The 16,896-nt window shown below is 40.8% G+C and overlaps 2 protein-coding genes across 2 annotated transcripts; both read right to left on the minus strand.

Annotated features, from left to right (window-relative positions):
- Positions 1-175: 175 nt before the first annotated feature.
- Positions 176-11,920, minus strand: gle1 (GLE1 RNA export mediator). The gene is made up of 15 exons (XM_084055013.1): positions 11,709-11,920; positions 10,280-10,531; positions 10,017-10,181; positions 8,940-9,088; positions 8,778-8,838; positions 8,405-8,662; positions 7,698-7,923; positions 7,387-7,499; positions 6,664-6,876; positions 4,460-4,650; positions 3,138-3,267; positions 2,541-2,645; positions 2,005-2,087; positions 1,725-1,788; positions 176-722 (listed from the first exon to the last, which is right to left on the minus strand). The coding sequence occupies exons 1-15, from the start codon at positions 11,805-11,807 to the stop codon at positions 654-656; spliced, it is 2,178 nt and encodes a 725-aa protein (XP_083911139.1). The 5' UTR covers positions 11,808-11,920; the 3' UTR covers positions 176-653.
- Positions 11,921-13,149: 1,229 nt separating this feature from the next.
- LOC311043803 (tripartite motif-containing protein 16-like) lies at positions 13,150-14,927 on the minus strand (the record flags this gene model as incomplete). The annotated part of the gene is made up of 1 exon (XM_084055167.1): positions 13,150-14,927. One exon carries the CDS (start codon positions 14,925-14,927, stop codon positions 13,254-13,256), a length of 1,674 nt encoding a protein of 557 aa, XP_083911293.1. The 3' UTR covers positions 13,150-13,253.
- Between the last annotated feature and the right edge of the window lie 1,969 nt (positions 14,928-16,896).

Below are 16,896 nucleotides of genomic sequence, written 5' to 3' on the forward strand. Positions count from 1 at the left end.
TCTTGTGTATTGTTGCTAAAAGCCCTGCATGGGAAGAAACTCCTTCACTAGAAAGCGTGAACACTGTTCCAAGGATTTCCCTTCACTCATTAAAAAGACGCTAAAATTAATTAGCTCTACATATCTTCTTGAAAGTAGGCAATGATTTCAATCAAGAAAAGTGACATTTTAATTTAAGATTCTAGGTCATTATGCAACATGTGTGATGATCCTGGGAGATACATTTATACATATTGAATTTTTCAGTCACTCTGGGAAAGTGATGTCTAGTAGTTTGTTAATCTGATAACAATCAGCAGTACTTAAGTGGCATCTTAATTACACAAAACAATTCTTAAATATGCATGTGTCATAAAAGTCAATTTACAATTTAAGTATAAACAACGTACTACACTGCTGTCTATTATGGTTCACAGACAAAAGGCTGGTAAAACATTTTCTCTTGTAAAAATAAAAGTGGCTAAACATTTCATTGACATGAAAGAAATAATATAGTCAAATCTAGCCTGCTGACAAAAAAAAACACTTTCACTTGGAGCATACCCACAGCAAACATGAATATGATACTAATCCAGGACTACGAATATCATAGGGCCTTCTTCCTGTGCAGCACTGAACACCCATGAGCAGCAAGAATCTTATGACTCCTCCAATCAGGATCTCCAGAAATGGGAGCTGAGCTGGCCTTTGGGCGGAACGATCTGTCTGCTTCGTAATGATGTCTGCATGGAAAGACAAATTACTTTTTGAGAAAGGGTCTCATTCCAAAACTAATCCCCCCTACGTCAAAGCTTGCCAACTCAAAGCAGCTACAGTATTCAAAACACATCAGTGATTCTATATACAAAACAGATCTATAACAGTAAGGTTGAGCATGATATTATTTACCATCCTTTATCTTAGGAGTACTTGATGGGGCAATGCTATGTTCCATTTCTATATAAGGTGATGATGACGTGTCAGGTATTAGTGAAGGGTAATTACCAACTCTGGTAATTATGCTCCTAGTGTTTAATGCAAGTTTAACATTTGACAAATGCACCCACTCAGCACTAGTTGTCTCTCTAACGTTATCTGATGCCTGATGGATCCAAATGAGATAGACATTTTTTCTTGATGGGTATTAAAAAAACGTTATGGTTATTGCCAGAAAAGGTAGCGTAATTTACGTAGGCAGCAGCTCAAATCACATAGCGTAGCAGGCTGAGAGAGAGAGAGAAAGCGTAACATAGTATAATAATCCTAATCACTTTTGTTGCACTTCTTATGTCTCACTTTCTCCACATTCCCTGCTCTCTTCCAGTCTCACTACTGTATGTAAGTAGGCTAGCTAATACCTCTTTCCTTCAGTAGCACAACCAAGGGTGCACATTAGCTCTTTATATTTGTCATAATTAACAAATATACTGTACTACATATATATCTGCCATCATCTATCTTCCTGTTCCCAGCCACAACCATATACTTACTATACAGAGAAAATGGGCATATTGATAGTGTTATCGTTATTAATATTAATCACTTTTGACAGCCCTTATATATATTTTGTGTACGCCCATTTCCTGAAGAAGATCCAAACGTGAATCGAAACATTTAACTTGCAATAAACAGTGGGAGCATATTACTAGTGTGCAGAGTTTATTGTTTACTTTATGTTGATCTACCGTTTGTCCTACAGTACACCTGGACACTGAAGTGTCTCTTATTCATAATTACTAACTTACGTCTAGAAACTCTTTGAGCCTAATGACTGAGCCCATCTGTCCTGTACCGGTTACAGCTTCAATCCTGGGGGAAACAGAGAAGATAGTTAGAGGTAAAAAAAAAAAAGAAGATAATAACTTTGGTGTCTACAGGCAACAGTGGCTGGTACAATTACCCCGTCAGCTTCATTATCGTACCACTAAACTAGGTTTTATTTACCAAATGTTGCAAATTTACAAGCAGCATACTGTATAAATGCATTTTGTGCATACGTTTTCTGGATGTAAAGCTAGCACGCACCTCTGCAAGTACTCCTCTTTGATAAGCAGAATGAGTTTCAAGAACTGTCCCTGATACTGCTTCATCAAAGCGTGGCCACAAACCTGTAGGATTAGATCAGCAACACAAGACACAGTAAGAGTGTTATCTATAGTCCATAGTCATGCAAACAAACACAACATTTTACTGATGATTTATTACCATATAAGTTTGATCCTCCAAAATGTGGGTAATGCAATTAGTATCCACACAGAACATCCACCATATGCACCACGATGAAAACAAACAAGCCAGTCACTTCCTCATTGACGGGACCAGTGGTGGAAAAAGTACTCAAATATTTTACTTAAGTAAAAGTATCAATACTGCAATGTAGAAGTACTCTGTTACAAGTAAAAGTCCAGTTACTTGAGTAAAAGTACAAAAGTATTGGTATCAAAATGTATTTAAGTACCAAAAGTAAAAGTACTAAAATGGTTGAAAATAGCAGATCTACGAGCCCTCTGCTATTTGAAAGTAGCCTAGGGCTAATGTATTGTATAATTAACTGAACTCACCTCAAGGAAGTCAAACAGCAGGGTTGCGGTGATATCAGCAAGCGGCTCCATGTTCAGCATCTGAGCCAGCCAGCGCCAGCCGTGGTTCAACCCATGTGGGTCAGGCTGGAGATGGAGGACAAAATAAAATGGAGGGTGCTAAACATGTTCAAGAACATTTGTTTGTAGTATTTTGCAACTGTATCTGCACTCTATTGAGCTGGTTAAGTGTTAGGAACTTTAATGTTTGAATTTAACTGAAACAGTTTATGGATAAAATGAATTATGTTCCAGAAAAGTATGCATGGAAACGCCATCATGCAGGTTAAAGGTACATTATATTAAATAAGTGCTGACCTCTAAGTATCCTCAAATTAAGTCAACCCTAGTGAGCAAAAACAAGATATGTGATATGTAAATTATTAGACCGATGTAGTTCATTTTGGACCACGCAAATGTTAAGTATAGCTTTCTGCACATTATGGCTGTTAATTGTAGACTATACCCTGGCCTTGGAAAAATTCTACCAGAGCCTTCTATATGCCATCGAGAAGCTAAAACCAAAGAGAATGCACTGCCAAATATCCAATGAAAACAGAGTAATGGAATAACTCTTACCCCTTGCTTGGAGCCATAGGGCCATCTCTGCTGTATGATGGCAGCGTACAGACGTATCATTCCAGACATTCTCTTCAGGAAGGAATCCTGATTTTCGACACCATTTTCATCTATATGGTAGCCCAGAACCCTGTTGACGTAAGAACCACATGTTTGTGACACACAGAATAAACCCCAAATCTTCTTGATGGAAGGTGTCCGGGTAGTTCAGTCAATAGAGCACTGGACTTTGGATCACAAGTTTCTGGGTTCGATCCTGGGCACTGCCAACTCAGCCTATGAGTAGCACGGCCAGGGTAACCTACCATTTGGTTAAGTATTAAGTACTGGGAGCTGATGCTAGGTGTTGCGCTCCACCTCAGCAATCCATCTCAAAGGGGTCTAGCTAGCGCATCGAAAAGGGGATAGACACCTTTAATCTTGGCTGACACTGACACATTCATTAACTCTCTCAGTGCCACACAACAAGATATCCCGAGTTTTTTCTGAATGCCCTCAGTGCCAAGAACGAAAAATCCAGAGTTTAAAAAAAAAATTAAAAGAACTGAAAACCCTGTCCATGCAAGAAGGACCACACGTTTGTGACACACAGATTGGGAGATTTTAACTCAAAATGCAACACTCTTGGCAAACCAGTTCTGATGTATTGCACGCTAGTGCAATCCCCTGGCCATTTGAAGCGGGCTTCTTCTAGAGAAGCTATCAACCTAATAACTTCACACTCAACACTGCACTCCTTTGGGCACTCAGTAATATATACACCAAGTGTTAAATTGATCGGATGAGCGGTTTGTGAGATAGGGGTACCCGTCCAGAGCAGGCCAATTCTGGAGAACAGATCATCTGATCGACTTCACACTTGACATCGCACTACCTTGGGTCCTCAGTAGTACACGTGCTAATTGCGAAGCTGATCGGCTGAACAATTCTTGAGATATGTGAATGACAGACATACAGAGAGATTCCTGGAATTTATAGATAAAATTGTTTTACATACCAGACTATTGGCTTAAGAATAATTACTAATCCTTATGATATCGATCATTTACAGTAGATATTGATAATGAACCGAAGGTATTGATTACAGCATGTATTGATCATTAGTCAAATCAGGATCCAAAAATAAGAACTGAACTCTGTGTTGGTGATATTATTGATGAGAATGTTCCTTGTTTGTGCCCCCCCCCCCCTGAAGTACCGAGACTCCCTGAATCCAACAGGTTTTACTGTTCACATTTCCATGCTTTTTCAGATCTTTTTTTTCTGACTCAATGTGCAGACAGATTTTGACCAGTGTTTCAATATGAATGAGTGACTCTGACCTCTGATAATCCTCGACAGAAGTTCCATCCTTCATAGGAGGATAATGGGGCACCGCATAAGGGCAATTCTTGTGCAGGTGAGCAAGGATGAGCTCTCCCACGTTGGGGTGTTTCTCCCAAATCCCAGAGGCCACCGCAGCGATAGGGAAGGCAGCGTCATGATGAGATCCCACCTCGTCTTGTCCTTGTTTCTAAAAGGGAAAATAAAGACCACCCCTACCAGTATTTAGTGGTTGTGTTGATGCGTTTCTTTGAGGTGAGAGGTTTGTTATAAGCCACTGTTTTTTTTATCATCCCAGGAATGTCCATCACTTCTGCACAGACTTGGCTTTTCCCTTTTTCTGAAGCTAGCTCTTCCATGTTCTTAAAGGAGTAGTTCACCCACAAAATGTGTTATTTTCTATCAATTACACACCCCAAGAAGCCTTGAATTCAAGGGGATTATTTTGTTCTTGTCGCATTCCTTTTGCTTTGATGCTTTTAATTGTTTCTGTTTTGACCATGTACAGCACTTTGGTCAGCTCGGCTGTTGTAAACGTGCTATATAAATAAAGTTTGATTTGATTTGATTCCTCAACCAATAATTTGATGACTGGCGGAGTCTCTGGTAGGAGACTCTTACTGACTCAAAACAAATTCCATGAATTCAAGGCTTCATAGGGTGTGTAATTGATAGAAAATAAGTCATTTTTTGGGTGAACCACTCCTTTAATGTTTTATATGTGAAAATGTTTGATCATTTTTACAATGAGAAGAGGTCCTGTGCCTCTATCTACTTATGTCACTACATTAGAAGTCAATATGTTTTGCACCAACGCCAAGATACATTCATGGGTGTGATTGTTTTAACTTTAGATTAAAGGGGGACAAAGGCCACTTAAAGAAAGTGAGAGAAGCCAAACCATTCCGGAGGTTATATAACATGACAGAAACAAATACTTTGGGGATTGACAGAGTCTGAGTCATGGTGGCAGAACATAGTAGTAGTGAATGATATAGATTACGGTGGCAGAACATAGTAGCAGTGATATAAATAATGGTGGCAGAACATAGTAGTAGTGAATGATATAGATTACGGTGGCAGAACATAGTAGCAGTGATATAAATAATGGTGGCAGAACATAGTAGTAGTGAATGATATAGATTACGGTGGCAGAACATAGTAGCAGTGATATAAATAATGGTGGCAGAACATAGTAGTAGTGATATAGATTATTTTGTTGCCGATATACAAACCTTTTAGTAGTCTAGTATCTAGTGATCCAAAAATATAATTTTCAAGCCCTGCTTATAAGCGTTTTATTGTTCACAGATTCTGAAGGTGACAGCTCATGTATCTAAATTGTCAATGTTGAAATTCTATACTAATTTTGTCATTGGGAGTCACCTTTTGTTTACTATGATGATGCTGCCCCCTGGTGGCTTCCCTGCACACCTTTGCAATGCTTGTACATGAGAGTTGTATTTATATGATATTTAACTCATATCACACACACAGCAACTCAGAATTCAGACCAACAGCGATATTCTACTTCCGCGTTCTTTCAAAGCAGTACGGTTCCAAGCATTGTCCGGCATTTCCGTCAGGTTTGCTGCAAGAAAAAGTGGCAACCAACCAGAAACTTGTTTGTGGTCTGAACTAGGCATGGACTAGGTGTATGCTAACCTCGCATCACCAGTCTTTCCACCTCGGAGGAAAGCCTGGTATTTGTTATTAATGGCCACTATTTATTAAAGTACACTCACATTTAAATTTTAAAAAATAAGTTAAACTACGCCGCATCAAGGATTTTATTAGGTAGGCCCTATTACAATGCCCTTGATCCCGGCCGTAGTTATTTTGGGGTGAGGTCTTTCCGTATTTGCGGGTTCCGGCCGCCTGATGACGCGGATGACGTGTCTGGTGACGTAGGGTTACTTCCGCTCCCGACCGGATCACAAACCCGGAAAAGGTATTGATCCCAGGCTAGGTGTACGCAGTTGACGGGAATGTTTCAGATTTTTTTTTTTTTCAGTCAGTAGTGGAAATTTTGTGGAAAAAATGCTTGAGGAGGAAAATCACTATCGTTGTTGGTGTGAATCAAGAAAGTCATATAGGATAGAGAGGCATTAGCCAAACAGCATACATTGTGCCACCAAATGGATATTTTCTAGTGTACTGTAATTACTGTAATGTTCCACAATAAAGAGCACCAAACACTCACCACAAACTTTTCTGCCAACTTGTAGGTGACATATTCCAGTCCCTTGGGGTGTTGAGAGGTGGAGACAGATTTCCCAGCCGACCCCACTGATCTTCCGCAGAGTAGCTTATCTAGCTTGTCAAAGATCTCTTTGAGCAGCGAGCCTGAGGTACTGGAGATTTGACTGACTGGGATTGTGGCTGCTTTCTGAAGCTCCATTCTTAACTTCTTTGTCTGAATCAAAATATGTACATAGTGTTGATTTTACATGCAATTGCAATTTAAGCATTTAGCAGACTCTTATCCAGAGCGACTTACAAAGTGCAAGATTAGAGCAAAGGAAAACGACCCTAGTCAACAAACGACAGGATAAATGATCAAGGAAACAGAGTGACAATAAAACAATTAACAGCTATAATATATGACTGGGGTGGTCCATTTTACAGCTTGATAGCCAGAAGGGTTGCTTGGAATGACATTCTGTATGTGAACATATAAAGTGAAACATCTGTTCTGAAAACCTTTGTCCCTTTGGCACAGCTTCTGTATGGACATGCCGTTTGTCTGATAATGTGCTTATGTGACCTGCGTGCTGTGTAGAACTTACACACCACAACACCAGTGGTTGACACTTGTACAGACTTGCTCTTGAAGAGCACAGAAGCATTCCATCTTTCTCCTTATGCATGGCCTGAGATACTGTATATTTGCTTGTGTTATGTGCACATAAATGCATAATCCTACCTGCATATCCTTCGGGTCATTAAGGTCCTCAATTGACTGTGCACACCGAGCAGCATTGTCCTGTAGCTCCTTGTACCACTTCAGAGTGCTGCTTTCAGCTTTGGTCTGCAGACCTGTTGAAAGAAAAACTTTAAATTACAACCCTACCTCTGCATTTAAGAAACACTCAACAATCCATATCATTTTGACTGGCAAATAATGCAATATCTTTTAATATTATACTTTGATTTTGATCAATTATAAACCCTTGATAAAGCCATCCTGGGTGCTTCTCTAGCTTCCATTATTCACTCACTCTCTTGATGTTTTACCTTTTCTCTGTGCTTTCTCTTTGGCTGAAATGGCTGCTTTCTTCCTCTGCTCCTCCTGCTGTGCCTGGAGCTCTGCCTGCTTCTTCCGTGCCTCATCCTCCACCTGCTCCTGGTCCTTCCTATCCTGGGTTTTGGCGGTTTCCTCCTGCATCAGCCTGATGAGGGCCCGCATCTCGTGTAGGGCTCGTTCTGCCACCGTCATGTCCTCCACACTGGGAAACTCACCCTGAAGAAGTGGAAAAACACACACACACACACACACACACACACACACACACACACACACACACACACACACACACACACACACACACACACACACACACACACACACACACACACACACACACACACACACACACACACACACACACATATATATATGTCATCCATGAAGTTAAATCTTTAATTGTACGTCCATTGACATTATTAGCTGGTCAGTTCATCTGTTGTGCACTTGATTGGTGGTAGATGCACAAGGCCTGATTACCATGGAAACCGGAGGCACAAGCTGCATAAAATGTTACGCTCCTAACTAGGTGCCAGGTGATAGGAAGGAAGCTTCCTTGCAGATGAGACAGAGCCTATAACGGAAGCCATTTCTTGCTAAGACAAATAGATGCCTACATAAGATGCAACGAACAATACAAAATTGAGGGAACCCTGACTCTAACAACAACAAAACTGTAAGACAGAAACAGACTGACCTCATTGGTTGTGCGCACCACCTCGGACACCTGGGAGCAGAGCTGGTTGCCACGGGTGATGTAGGACGGGAGGTCGGGGGGGGCGGGGCCCGTCTTGGACTGCGTGGCCGGTTCCAGGAGCTGGTTGAGTTGCAGGATCTCTTCCTGAATAGTGTTGAGATTACGCAGCCTCTCCCTGCCCTCCACCTGCCTCTGCCTCTCCAAGTCAACCTCCCGCAGGCGCTGCTGCTCCGCTTCCCTCAGTCGGAGGTTAAGGATCTGGAGGAGCCGACGGGGAATCGCGATAGACACTTGAAAATTGTGCTTCATACACGCAACATACAGACCATCTCTAAAAGCGTTAGGTACAGCATGTCAAATGGCATCATCATACCTTCATTCTGTGTTTTTGCTCTTCTTTCAGCTTCTCATGCCGCCCAATGCTCTCTTTCGTTCTACCAGAGAAACAGAGCACTTTGATTCGACGCAATATATACTGTATACATTTGGAAAGTTATTAAAAACCAAAAACATATTTGAATAATGTGTTACGTACTCTCTGTTCATCATGTCCATCATGCTCTGATGCTCCTGTCGCTGCTTCAGCTCCATCAGTTCTTCAAAACGTTTGAGCTGCTCTGACTCGCGGTTTGCCATAGAGGCCACCAGCCGCTCCTGCATTTCCTGCCTCAGATTAAGCTCCGTCTGCATCAAGACACAAATGTTAGACAAAGCACACTTGACTTGATTTCACGTTTCATCGTTGTGTGCCTTTAAGATCACCATAATGGCCTGGACCGCTGGCGCAACATCTTTTTTGTGTTATCCTTTTAGCCCAAATGTCTGACTGTCCTCGTGCGGTTTACATTTCTGTCTAATTTAAAAGGTAGGGTAAGTGATATTTTTTGGTTAAAACAAAAAGTATTTTGTTAAAAGGTTAAAGCACTATATTCTGATAGTAATCATTGCTAGAGTGTTTGTTCAGTAACAGGAGTCTCCCTGTCTCTCCAGCTCTTTAATAAACAGAAAATACATGTTCCGGTAGGTGTCAAAATCTCAGCCAATCAGGAGAAAGTACCCATTTTTAAGCTTCATTTTTATAGTGTTCCAGTTCCAATTTTGCCTGCTCATTTCTTAGTGTCACTGTCATCACTTCCAATTTCACTTGTTTAATCTATATCCTGATTGAGTTCTCTATCCTGATTGGATAAAATTGGAAATGAAACTGAAACTGAAACGAAAATGCATTTTCTGTTTTATAAAGAGCTGGAGAGACAAGGAGACTCCTTTTACTGAACAAACACTCTATAGCAATGAGTACTATCAGAATATAGAGCTATTTAACACTTATTTTAACCAAAGAAAATCACTTACCCTACCTTTAAGTATTAAATCAATCAAACAAAGCGTTTTCTTTAAGGCACTGTGAGCTTATGATGTACAGTATAATTGTTACACATACAGAACATGTGGGTCAGAACAGAGAATATGAGAATAGTGTTAAGCTTAATTTAGACTCCATTGCGCGAGGGTGTCCCTTGCCAAAAATAACTTATCTGTTTGTTCTACAAGCTTTTTGTGATGCTATCAAACTATGGTGTATAATTAGGCAATAGAGTTAGCCATGCTTAACCTTGGCCTTGGCACGGTGCTTCTCTTCACATATACGGATGCACCCCGCTGTTTGTGTCGCTCTGGGAGACACCAGAGAAATGGTGGGTGTAGGCGTCCGACTGGACACGGGACTGAGACCCTCTCCTGGACCACTCCTCCCATCATCATCATCATCATCATCAACCTACAGCACAGCAGATCAACATGAAGAAGAAATGTGACCAAATTAATGTTCAGAGAAGACCCAGGAAAAACGTTTTACCGTGAACAGGGGTGACTTGCCTGTTCGGGGTCAGTCTTTGAGGAAAGGGTCACAAGTGGAGTGGATGAAAGGCCGGTGTTTGGAGGGGTTGTAGATGGTAATGGGCTTATAGAGAGTGGAGATGGGATCTCCTCGCACGGGCTCGAGTCACGGGAGACATATCCAAGGGAGCAGGTCTTCTGATGAGATGATGATCGGGGACTGAGTCTCTTCAAGATGAACCCGGAGAGGGGGGACAAACTGGGGGCCTCGTTGCAACCAGCTAAAATATCCTGTAGGGACACGGGGACAGTCATTTTGGACTCAACAACACCAGTGGTGGAAAATACTCAAGATTCTTTACGTAAAAGTATCAATACTGGAATATAGAAATACTCTGTTACAAGTAAAAGTCTGGATTGATTGATTGAAATGTTTATTAGGCAAAAGAATGTAAAACAACACATTTACATTTATAATGCTTTTGTCTAAAAGGTCCGGCCAAAAAAGTCCTTGCGGGCTTGTTTCCATTGGGGTCCTTGAATTAATTTCATAGACATATATAGTAGCAACCAAACAGTTAAAAAATCAACATAAGAATACAGAGGGAAAAAAATATATATACCATTATGTACAAAAAAGGCGTGAGAAAATAATGAAATATATACAAAAAAAACATAAGCAAAATAAAATAAAAAGTATGTACAAAAAAAGGGGGAGGGGGGGTCGTCTGTCTACAGGGAAACTGGTACTAGCTCCTCTTTAGGCCTCCAGAAAGATGAGCTTTTAGGGCTGTTTTGAATGAGCCCAGCGAACTGCATTTTTTGAGGGATGGGGTTAGACTATTCCATTCCTTGGTGGCAGTGCTATAGAAGGAGAATTTGCCCATGTTTGTTTTATGGGTGGGTGTTACCAAAGTGTACTTGAGTAACTAGTACTACAACGTTTTCAAATAATTGTAGTGGAGTAAAAAGTACAATATTTGCCTCTGAGATGTAGTGGAGTAGAAGTACTGACAATTGGAAATACTCCAGTAAAGTAAAAAATACCTCAAAATTGTACTTAATTACAGTATCAACCCAGATTTGGCTCAACAAAGGGAATTAACTCGTTCTCATGCTATTCAACAAAAATGTGGAAATAAAAATGCCCAACCAAAAGGAGTAAAGGAGAGTAAAACCCTACTCACTTTCAAAACTGCCCTAAAGAAACACCTTCAGGAGGCTGCAATTCGAAAATGGACCCTGTCAAAGTCTTAACCTAACTGAATATATAGTTTTTTAAAGCGAACATTTGTAATTCAAATCTTTGCTTCTGGGGGGTCCCTGGAACAAAATATTTTGAGATGGGGGTCCGCGGCCAAATACATATCATTTTGGGGGTCCTTGACATGAAAAGGTTTGAGAACCACTGACTTAACTTAGAGAGTACATGTTTTCTGTAAGCTAGCGTTTATAGCAACTTACTCACCTCGCCCTTCTCGGGCCACTCTGTGTTATATTTGAGTTTTCCTTTCGATGAGTTTTTCAGGGCATCTAATGTTTCCCACCGCAGACTTTCAGCAGGCATTGTGGTGATGGGAGGATAAGTATTATAAACTAAAGAAGAAAAGGCATGATGATAAACACAAGTCTACTTAGAGAAAACGTTGAGGCGGAACCCGGTTGTTGAGCTGTGGTGCTGCTGAGCTTGGTACATTAATAACAGTCCGACGTGCAACTGTATGAACGTGACTATGGTTCCGGCTATAGGGCAAAGTCATTAGACATATAAAGTGGTGCCATAGATCGAAAGCCCATTCATATTTCCCATAGAGATTTCCTAAAATATTTGTATTAATTATTTTAAGCCTGGAACTAAGCCATCCAGGCTCTTGGTGAATCATGACCATACAATATTTGATTCTGTGTCAAGATACATTTGAATATTTAATTATATAATATACTTTTTGTTTTGTTTTCAAATATTTTGGATGGCTTGGTTCCAGACTTAAAATAATTAATATAAATATTTTTAGAAACCTCTATGGAGAAAATGAATGGGCTTTTCAATCTGTGTTATCAAGTTATCTGGAGAAGGGTTTGTTTTCCCTCTATTATTTGTAGTCTCACACACACACACACACACACACACACACACACACACACACACACACACACACACACACACACACACACACACACACACACACACACACACACACACACACACACACACACACACACACACACACACAATCTCATCTTGTAATAGTATGTGATGACATTTGGTTGTGACAAAAATAGCAATAAAATACACATGCACACAAACATCTAGTTTAGTTACACTGTTACTGTCAGCTTTAATACATAGGTTGTTACAATAGAATAACAATAAAAATAGATCATTGAACTGTGTGGGTTTGGGAAACTTAAATTCTACTTTATTTATAGGTCTACTACTCTACTACCCTCCACCACAAATCACAGCAAACTCAGAGAATACTTTTGTATTGCTGTTAATATGCCATGTGTTGCTATATGCCATTTGCATTGCAATTTTACCTAAACGTACTTTATCCTATTTTGAATCGTCTTATTGCATTTGTGTTTTACCCATATTCTTGAGGAAGCTCGATGTACAATCATTTCACTGCCTGCAATGTTGCCACAGCTGTACGTTGTAGGCTACAGGTACTGTACCTTCCTTTACACAGTGATCCAGTCCCCAGTACAGTCAGAGCAATAAAAACACACCAGGTTAAAGAACAGTGACAAAATAATAATAAAGACAAGACACATGCTGTCAAACACAAACATGTATTCTACTAATTTATTTATATATATTTACTTGTGTGTAGTATGTATTTACTTGTGTGAAAGTAACAAATATAACAAAACCATGTTCTGTTTTTAAACAAAGAGTTGCAGAGCTTAGGATCAACATTAGTGCTGCCTGCAGTCAGAGAACTAAACAAAAGGAGAAAAAAACAACAAAATGGATTAAAAAGAGATGATCACCAAGTCTATTATAGACCTATTTGAGGTCACACAACTCAACAGTGTCTCCATAAGTTGACAGAAGCCTAAATCCAGGATAGAGGGTCTTTGTGAATGTTGTGCGGACTCTGTGGAGGAGAGCCATGGTGTCAGAGACACTGTAGAAAGACAGAGTACCTGTACTGTGATCCAGGTACAATCCTACTCTGGATGACACCCGACCTGGGATTTTAGTCACAATTTCTCTGTGTATGAAATCATAACCTGCTTTGTAACAATGTAAACACCAAGATTTGTCATTGAATCCAAATACACATTCATCACGGTTCCCTCTTCTACTGATATCTTTATATGAGACTGCTATATAAACATCTCCACTCCACTCTACTTCCCAGTAACTGCGTCCAGTCAGACCCTCTCTACCCAGAACTTGACACCATCCAATGAATCTCTCTGGGTGTTGACGAGGTGATTGTTTTGTCAGCGCTGTTGCATATCTGTTCTCTTTAGACAGAGTCAGGTATTGATTTGCTGTGTTCGGATCCAGTGTGATTGGACATGAATATTGTAAGAAATCAGCTCTGGATCTGGGCTCTGATGGTGTTGACAGTAACACTTCTACTCTGTTCACTGTCTTTGAAATGTTTGTCCCTTCCTCTTTGAGAACGTCCTTTAGTTTATCCCTAACTTTTGCCACAGACACGGTCACATCTTCAAAGTAGCGTAGAGGACGGACATTGCTGCTGCCTGTGTGTGAAGATTCACTGACCATTGAGAGGGAGCTGTATCGGTGTAAAAAATTGATGTGATCCTCTGACTGTGAGAGCTGTTCCATCTCAGCATGTCTCGTCCTCAGTTCGGTAACCTCCTGCTCCACATGCTTCCTCAGTTCTTTAGCCCTATTAACTTCAAGTTTCTGCTGGTCTCTGATCAGCTCCCTCACCTCAGATCGTCTTCTCACAATGGAAGTGATGAGCTCAGTAAAGATGGCGTCACTGTCCTCCACTGCTCTATCAGCAGAGTTATTGATAGACTTCACCTCCTGGTTAAGCAGCTTCACATCTTTCTCTCTCTCCTGGATTTTCTGCTGGATATTCTGCCGACTCGTATCAAGATCTCTCTGTTTCTCAGTCCGTTCTGTTGCAGCTGGAACCGTATCATGACCTTTGTGTTCTTCCATGGAACACAGATAACAGATACACTGCTGGTCAGTACGGCAGAAAATCTTCTTCACCTCGTCGTGACGAGCACAGATATTCTCCTGAAGCTCGGCGGGGGTTTTGACCAGCTTGTGTTTCTTAAAGGTAGGAGAATGATAGTGAGGCTGGAGGTGAGAGTCACAGTAAGAGGCCAGACACTGAAGACAAGCCTTCACAGCTTTCAGTTTCCTCCCAGTGCAGACATCACAGGCCACATCTCCAGGTCCAGCATGGCCGGAATTAGGAGGAACAGCTTGGAGTCCTGTCTCCTTCAGTCTCTCCACCACCTCAGCCAACATGTTGTTTTTCTTCAGAACAGGCCTTGGGATGAACGTCTGTCTGCATTGTGGACAGCTGTTTGTCCCTCTCTGATCACCCTGAGTCCAGAATGCCTCAATACACACACTGCAGTAGTTGTGTCCACAGGGAACAGTCACTGGATCATTCAGTAGATGCAGACAGATAGAACAGCAGAATTGTTCCTGGTCCAGTTGAACTCCTTGTTGTGCCATCCTTCTGCAGAATGTCTGGCAAACAGACTGAATTGAGTTCTTCCTGTTCCTGCAGAGAGTGTGGCTGTGCATAGGAGGAGTTTAAAGAGACAGTGTCTGATTCACTGAGATTCATTCTCCGGTTGAAATATGACTCTGCACTGCGGTTTTCCTCTCATGTTGAATATGTAAAACAAATCCATCCCTAATGAACAGAACAGACTAGTGTCACTGAGACAAAGAGGTGTCTCTCTGTCTATAACTCTCCCTGTCTGTCGTTCTCATTCTCTCTCTCTTTGCCTCTTTCAGTCTCTCTCTCTCTCTCTCTCTCTCTCTTATACATACTGTAGTTACAATAAAACAAAGAACAGATGAGAGATCTACTTGATATGGTAAACCTAATTTCCAGTTTATAAAAGTCTATTTATTTCTCTATCAAATGCCTGATTTACACATGGTTGTGCATCGAAAATAGCAGAAATCGGATTTGCCTGCAGTCTGATCAAAGCCTAAAGGGGGAGGCTGAGCTGGATTACCTTGAGTTTACACAGCTATGAGAGAGACTGAGAGAAGCACATGGTCTGCCAGAAACTGGCCTATAACTCCCACTGTGGCATGGTAGAGGACTTTGTGTCGGGGGTGGGTGTTTGAACCCCTGCTCAGCCCCCACCCCTACCCCACCCAGAGAAAGGGGTTTTCACCAAAGCTTTGAGCTAAATGGACTGGACCATGGTCTGTGTTGGCCAAGCTGTCAGATGTGGTATGGGGCTGTAAGGTGGTTAGTGGCAGTAGGAAGGCTTCCCAGCATGCCTTCTGGCACGTCGGTTTTGTTCTTTTATTGTGCTTTTGTGTTACTGTTTGCTATGGGAATGCATGCATTCTAAAATCTCAATGAGTCCAACCGGTCAAAAATAAAGTAAGAATAAATACATGGAGCGAACAAATAAAATGTTTACATTATGTTATGAATTATGAATAATATACATGATTTATCTGATAGTATACAACTATATACACTTGCTAGGGCAGAGGTCAGACAGACTAATTTGTCTAAATAAAAACAGTCATGCCCCAGTCAGCAGATAACACATCAATGCCAAGGAAGCAACTTAAAACCATAGGCTACTTTTGGAAAGAACTGGCACTATGTATCAGAGTTTCACTGCTTGACCATTACTTTTATTGACATCATCTCATCTTATGTTTTGATTGTGACAGAGACTTCAATGGGTCAAACCTCTCAGATGTTTCCCCTCTTTTCTGTTAGGCAATAAGAGGTGTATTCATGTATCATGTGATTGCCTATATAAATACAGCTGAATCATGTCAGATCCTTAGCAGACCTGCCGCGGTATCGTTTGTAATTGGCTTTGCATGGCTGACTTTTTGATAAAACTGATATGTAAATTATAACTCGTCGTAGTCTGTTGTAACTTCGATTAATAAGTTAATAATTATTTAACTCATGGGTCTCTAACCTCAAATCCCCCAAACCATGGCCAGTTCCTTTGAGAGCAGATTTCATATCCAAGAGAACATTGAACTCTCTACCGCCATCTTCAGGATGAAAACTGATCATACGACCTTGCTGCTTGTATCCTATCATACCACCGAAAGCTTGAGTTCTAGTAGAAGGAAATATGTCTACAAAGGAAAGCATTCAGGTTTCCAGAGAAGGGTTAGTCATAAAGTGTTGACGAAATTTTAAGGAGACACTAACCATTTTCAAGCTGGTGTCCTTATTTTGGGCATATCACTATGTGAATGAATATAAAAAATAAATATATATAGATATATGTTTTTTAAGAATTGAAAGATTTCACCTATAGTTACATGCCCAAAATAAGGACATGCGGTTGAAAAAGTATTTTCTTTTATAGTGTAAATAGCAAATACATAGCTACAGATTGCATCACGACCCATAGACCCAACCTAAACTCCCACCCTCCAGACAGGGTAACTTCTCACCCGCACCCAGTTTGTGGACAAT

This window comes from Gymnoscopelus microlampas, assembly GCF_963454915.1.
Source record: "Gymnoscopelus microlampas genome assembly, chromosome: 4".
Taxonomy (NCBI): domain Eukaryota; kingdom Metazoa; phylum Chordata; class Actinopteri; order Myctophiformes; family Myctophidae; genus Gymnoscopelus; species Gymnoscopelus microlampas.